The 6,206-nt window shown below is 43.3% G+C and overlaps 1 protein-coding gene across 1 annotated transcript; it reads right to left on the reverse strand.

Annotated features, from left to right (window-relative positions):
• Positions 1-1,006: 1,006 nt before the first annotated feature.
• On the reverse strand, positions 1,007-5,628 carry LOC119325115 (phenylalanine--tRNA ligase alpha subunit, cytoplasmic-like). Its single transcript, XM_037598856.1, has 19 exons — positions 5,458-5,628; positions 5,224-5,346; positions 5,034-5,126; positions 4,696-4,752; positions 4,551-4,601; positions 4,340-4,392; positions 4,135-4,227; positions 3,745-3,835; positions 3,614-3,651; positions 3,487-3,525; positions 3,143-3,219; positions 2,986-3,070; positions 2,821-2,920; positions 2,564-2,660; positions 2,370-2,441; positions 2,076-2,142; positions 1,874-1,999; positions 1,364-1,418; positions 1,007-1,291 (listed from the first exon to the last, which is right to left on the reverse strand). The coding sequence occupies exons 1-19, from the start codon at positions 5,626-5,628 to the stop codon at positions 1,241-1,243; spliced, it is 1,539 nt and encodes a 512-aa protein (XP_037454753.1). The 3' UTR covers positions 1,007-1,240.
• Between the last annotated feature and the right edge of the window lie 578 nt (positions 5,629-6,206).

Here is a 6,206-nt window from a genome sequence, read left to right on the forward strand (position 1 = left end):
CGGTTTATCTCCATTGTATAAGGGGTCTCTTGTACTTTACCACACACTTGTATATGTATTGGTCTTTGGCCCTCCTGAGAAGATAGTTGCTCATTCCTAACAAGCACCACTAAACAGAGTGAGCTCACATGTTGGCCATTTTTTATCAAAGTATTTGCCCTGGTCTAGTTACCTCTAAACTTTTCCAATTGTTTTACTAGCTCAATATTGGTTGAAAATCCTGGCTTTTGTAGAAATTATGCAAAGCGTGCGTCTTGCTGGACGGACTGAATCGAGGCTTGCCGGAACTAGGGAGGACCGCTAAAGTCGGTGGAGCCGATGGTAACGGCCCGCGACAAGGAAAACGTCCGGAGAGGAACAGATCGACGAGTCTGCAAGGAAAATACGGCAACTTTGAATTCTGAATGTCAGTCTGCTTGGCTGTAAAATGGCCACTCGAGTGCAAGCGGCACTAAGGCGTGGGTATGCATCATCCTGCGTGCGCTGTGCGGGCAACTGCCCTGGCTATGCATCTGAGCTTTGGTAGCTGCTGCTGGTGTTTTACCAGATAAAAATTCAAAACCGAGACCAACCCGGGTTAGACTAGCCTGTTGGCATATAGAAGAAAACTCTGTGAGTATCAAACGGCTGCGAACTCCCACACCTTGCCAACTTGCAGCCGCTCCAACTTGGAGAGACCTATGCTATAAAGTGTCATGTTACAATGGTGCCTTTGGAGAGCCCGCTCCAACTTGCACCCTGAATTGGCACGAGGAAAACTCCTGTTATTGCCGTTATTTGTTTCTTGAGTTCGTTATGATGTTCTATAGTAGTCTGCACAGTTGGCCGTGGTTAGAAATAGACAGGACAGGCTTCAAAATGACATGGGAGATAAATATGAGGAAATTTATGTTTGAAGCCCTTGATTCTTTTCTTTTCCAACCGTGCGTATGTGTTTCCGTAGAGGGTTGTGTGCGCTGACCTTTGTTAAAGGGAACCAAAAGATTACACAACAAAAGACGGAGACAGCATAGAAATGGAAGACAGTAGGAGTATCAGACATGAACACCTCAAAATTGCAATTCAGATCTAGTAGTAGTACAACATATGTGCGTGTCTGCACTCCCTCTGTTAAACTGCACAAGTGCTGGTTTTCAAAGGTATAACAACCACAAAGAACCACCATTCGCATCCAGCAGCTCATCAACTCAAGCATGACATGTCAGTGATGTTACCTCCAGCTAAAGTCCTATCCGGCTCACTACAGCCCCACGCGGCACATCGGTCTGCCCTTGATCTTATTGAAATCGACCTGTAAAGATCATAATTAATACTAATATTAGCACAGGCTCGTGGTATAAGACAAAGTTAATAAGCACAATACCTTTGGCCCAAAGAGATTCCGTATGTTGTCAATCTCTTGCAGAATCATCGTTGGCCTGCATTCAGCAGCAAAATGTGGTCAGCACAAATCTCTTGCAATTCGACAGATAAAGCAAGAGTTCTTGAAACATACACCCTCCGTTCCATAATACAGTGCGTATAGATTTTTTGAAAAAGTCAAACTTTGACCTAGTTTATTGAGGAAACTATTTATATCTACATCTTATTATGAATCTAATGACACATATTTGACATTCTAGATGTAAATGTTTTTCTCCGTTTGACTTTTCAAAAAAAATCTACGTATATGCTCTACATTATGGAACGGAGGGAGTATAGTCCAATCAGGACCTGATCCCATTTGTTTTCTCTCTTGCACTTCTATTCGAGACATTAGTTACAAAACAAGGATTGCGAATGTGATTTTCCCTTTTTTTTTTAAAAAAAAGACTTCAATTTAACATATATCAGATGCACATAAAGGAATCATTCATATGGATGCCAGTTTTACCTTTCAAGTGAAAGACCCCATGCGATAACATTAACACCCTCTGGCAGTCCCATGGGAAGTAACATTTCAGGCCTGAACATGCCTGAGTTGCCTATTTCCACCCATTTCTTGAAACCTTCGTGGTAGCTGAAAAGGTAAACATAATAATGATCCATGGGATCACAATAATCATGAAAACAATAGCAATCAAACTCGTTCTGACCTGAAAATTTCCATGCTTGGTTCAGTGTACGGGTTGTAGGCAGGTTTGAAACGCAGCTTTGGCATGCCTAAGAGCCAGAAAAGGAGAGGTGGCATAATTAAATCTCTATGTACTGGAGATAGCAGATACAGGACAAGAATATTAAAGACATGCAGAATACACATTATGCAGATGGGCATGGAGCAGCAATATTCTCTAAATAACTGAATGACAGATGGCAGTACAGTTTTAACAAATTTAACAACAAGATCCATAATAATTATTATAACAAAGTTGATGATTTTGGCTTAGCACCTAGTCTGGAGAAAAAATCCTCCAATACTCCTATCAGATCACCAAGCGTCAAACCATAATCACAAATAAGACCTGAAATCAGAAGCATTGTAAGTAGCTTCCATGGCAGAAGGTAACATGTGTGTGACATCTACGATACGGACCAAATATCGATCAATTGAACCACCATAGGCAAGAAACAAGAGAATGGTTACCTTCTATCTGGTGGAATTCTGCAAGATGAGTTCGGTCCACAGCTTCATTCCGGAAAACACGATCAATAGAATAGTATCTCTTAGGAGCAAAATGTTCCTGAACAACCATGGTGGTTTGTCAAGAAAAACAGACCTCATGAACCATTCAACAGAACAGAAAAAACAACTGATATCACCTACACTAATTTAGTCAAACTAAGACAATATAACTACAATGGAATTGCAGAGATAAAATAAGCATCACATAATTGCTATACCTCCTGTGCTAGCTTGTATAGCATCCTTGCGGAAACTGCAGTTGTGTGAGTACGAAGCAGGTTTTTCTCCGCCTCGTCTCGCTTCCAATCATAACCATATCTGCAGACAGCAACCTCAAATTAAAAACTCTTTGGATAAACTGCAGCAAAGACACCACAACATACCCTTTGGAGCCATAACCACCAGATTGATGGACTTGCTTCACTTTCTCAAGATAGTCATCAGGTAATTGTGTTGTTGTAGCAGGGGCTGCAAAAAAGTTGATTGCTTAAATATGTCTAAATCCAACTGTTGGCTGAACATAAGTAACATAACCATTACCTTTGAGGAAAAATGTATCGTGCGAATCACGAGCAGGATGCTGTTGTGGCTGGAACAGTGCATCGAAATTCCAGAAGCTACCAAAGGAAAGACAGCCATACATAATGTTATATCTACATATATGGATCTTTATCTCTTTTTTTTTCAATATATGGATAATTATCTAGGAAACTATGATATGCTATACACTACATTGTCTTGTCATATACTTATAATACGGTGTTGTCACCAATCTAAAATAACTTCCAAGTTTGTAGAGAAGATCTACCAGTACAAGAAATTGACAACAAACAGGTATGAGAACAGGAAAAAAAAACAATATCTTGTCTTATTTTGTATTTTACCTGCTCTCTACAAACATGTTCGTAGGCATCTCACTGAACCTGTTACATCAAGTAATAAAATGAATTAATCCATTTTCTGAATATTGCCTTGAACTGCAAATATCATGAACAAAATATTTTTATTTACCCCATCTCAAGAAAAATGTTCTGGATTGCTTCACGGACCTGAAGAAAATCCACGAAATAACAGTTATGATTTATCTGGTTTATCAGATAAAGCTGTATGAAAAACCAGAACACCGTAAAGATTTGAAGTACCTCCAACAAGGGTTGACTATATCCTATCGCAATGGGTTGTCCTTGGGCTCCATAGTTATAATCTTTAAATTCCAGATCCTTCCAGTCGCCACTTTATTAGGAAAGAAAAAACATTTTAAAGGGAAATATATCAGAAGTCTGCTACTGCTATCCATTAATAGGTACACACATAATAGATCTTATTAAAAGTCAATTTTAACATAACAATAAGTTTAATGTAGCCTTTCACAGATAGGATAAGTACAGATGGGCTATTTACAAGAGAAAAGGCAATGAGGAGTCTTCTATGTAGTCTTCAATTGCTCATAGTACATTATAGTTTACAGTCAACAAGCAGAGGTTTCCTGATCAATTTTGGAAATTAGCTTGAGAGAAGTGACATCAAATTACCTCTTGAGATGTTCTCGTGTCACATCGGTAGCCAATGTTTTTCTCTTTACAACAAATTCAGGTCCCTTCTTCAGTGAATACCAAATGGTTTTTCTGAAAAACAGCGAAGCAGGTGTAAAAGTTGGGGATAATCGACTATTTGATACTGTACTTGGCTGGCATTTATTGAAACTGTAAAAGAGATATCTTCAAAACAGATACTTACTCTTTTGTTACAAGCTTTCTTCTCTTCAAAACCTTTATTGGATCAGGAACAACCTACATGAAAGACCTTTTTTCTGAAGGAGGGGTAAAGAACTATTTGATACTAACTATTGTACCTAATAAATAATTGTGCCATGCCACACAATCCAGTAAATGGTTCAAAGTGGAAATGCACAATATAGGAGGAACAACAAGCAATAAGCAACACCAACCTCCCGAGTCTTCGGATTCTCCAGTCTTTTAAGCTGCTCTTGCACCTCATCCTGTAATTGTGCCATGCCATCACACAATCCAGTAAATGGTTCCAAGTGGAAATGCAAAATATAGGAGGAACGACAAGCAATAAGCAACACCAACCTCCCCATTCTCCACTCTTTTAAGCAGCTCTTGCAACTCATCCTTGGTATCCTCAACCTGAATAAAACGAAAAGAAATTACACAATGTCATGCCAAAGCTCAAGACAGATAAAAGCACGCACGCCGCACCCAGAGACCTTCAGTGAACATAGATGTAACCATTGCACATTGAAATAGTTTGAACTATGACGAGGCAATTGTTTTCTACATCTACAACCCACACATTGGCAAGTTGAGAACATGCCAGGCAAGTTTTCAATACAAATACAAACTGAACTGAGCTCTATATCTCTCCGACAAGAACAAAGAGAAGAGATGAGAGGAGCTCAGCTCTATACCGTTCTCAGCACGAGGTCTCTGTTCCCTTGCTCAATCCACTTGTTCTTGGCGGCGTTCTTCAGCGCAATATCGAAGACGTCCCCGAGTTCCTCCTGCAATGCAGCACTCTGAGCGTCAGAGATCATCCCCGGAGCCAAAACTATCGACTCGAATCGAGCACCTCCTGAAGGGCGCAGAGAGGGAATTCACCTTGAGCGCGGCCCTGGAGGCACCCTCGGGCGGGATGGCCGCGACGAGGTGCACCTCGGGGCAGCCCCTGGCCGCGTAGTCCTTGGCCTCGTCGGTGAGCACCCACGCCTCCGTGGTGATGTCCTGCGGGCAGGAAAGCAAGCACGGCTCGTTAGGTCTCGGGGAACAACTCGGGGCAGGGACGGCGCGAAGAAGAGGGGACTGGGGAGGGGGAGGGGGACGAGGACGCCGTACCGTGCTCTCGATGATGCGGAAGGCGAGGAGCCGCTTGATGACGTCCTCGAGGTCCTTGTGCGGGACGCCGAGGGAGGAGGCGAAGGCGCGCGAGTCAGGTATCTCGCCGTTGGCGTTGAGGTGGGCGAGGAGCGCGCCCTCCACGTCCGCCGACGGCTGCGTCGCCGCCATGGCCGACGGCGATGGGGTTCCGGGAATAGAGGTGGCGAACACGGGGGTTTGGGTTTGTGTTTGGTCGGGCCTGCTCTGGTCTCGCCCGTTCGGTTTTATATTGGCGTGGTTGGCCTTGGCAGGCACGGTAACTCTGGACGGGGCTTGCCTAATGCTTCCCCCGTGCTCCCCTGCGTCCGTTCTCCATCCAACGATCAGATTAAATCTTCTCCCCACTTTCTTCCAGCAAAAAAAATACCAAGCGCCCCATATGTATTGGAATCGGTTTGTACGTATTTACTTCTGTCCACTTCAGTCGGCCGCCGGTGCTACTGCTAGCTATTTCCTCCCTCCCAAATTAGATGACCCAACTTTGTATTAAAGCTAGTATAAAGTTAAGTCATCTTAGGAACCGAGGGAGTAGCTAATTAATGAGCCGCGCACCGTCGGCTCTCAGCTCCGGCCTCCGGGCATCTCCTTTGCCGCCGAACCACGGCCGCTATGCATGCAGCAACGTCCTCCTTTCTGGTCAGCCAACTCACCTCCAGCATCGACTCAGGGACCGTGGTGGTGCTTGTTGTACCAGACATGCCGCCGCT

Source organism: Triticum dicoccoides, chromosome 6B (assembly GCF_002162155.2).
Source record: "Triticum dicoccoides isolate Atlit2015 ecotype Zavitan chromosome 6B, WEW_v2.0, whole genome shotgun sequence".
In the NCBI taxonomy this organism is placed as follows: Eukaryota; Viridiplantae; Streptophyta; class Magnoliopsida; order Poales; family Poaceae; genus Triticum; species Triticum dicoccoides.

Bases quoted from the DNA above. Each gene is read 5' to 3' on its own strand.
- LOC119325115 (XM_037598856.1), bottom strand. From the start codon at position 5,628: ATGGCGGCGACGCAGCCGTCGGCGGACGTGGAGGGCGCGCTCCTCGCC. The intron at 3,220-3,486 runs GTAAAATACAAA...TTCCTTTGGTAG, and splicing joins AACATGTTTGTAGAGAGCAG to CTTCTGGAATTTCGATGCAC. The intron at 2,442-2,563 runs GTAACCATTCTC...TTCTGATTTCAG, and splicing joins AGAATTCCACCAGATAGAAG to GTCTTATTTGTGATTATGGT.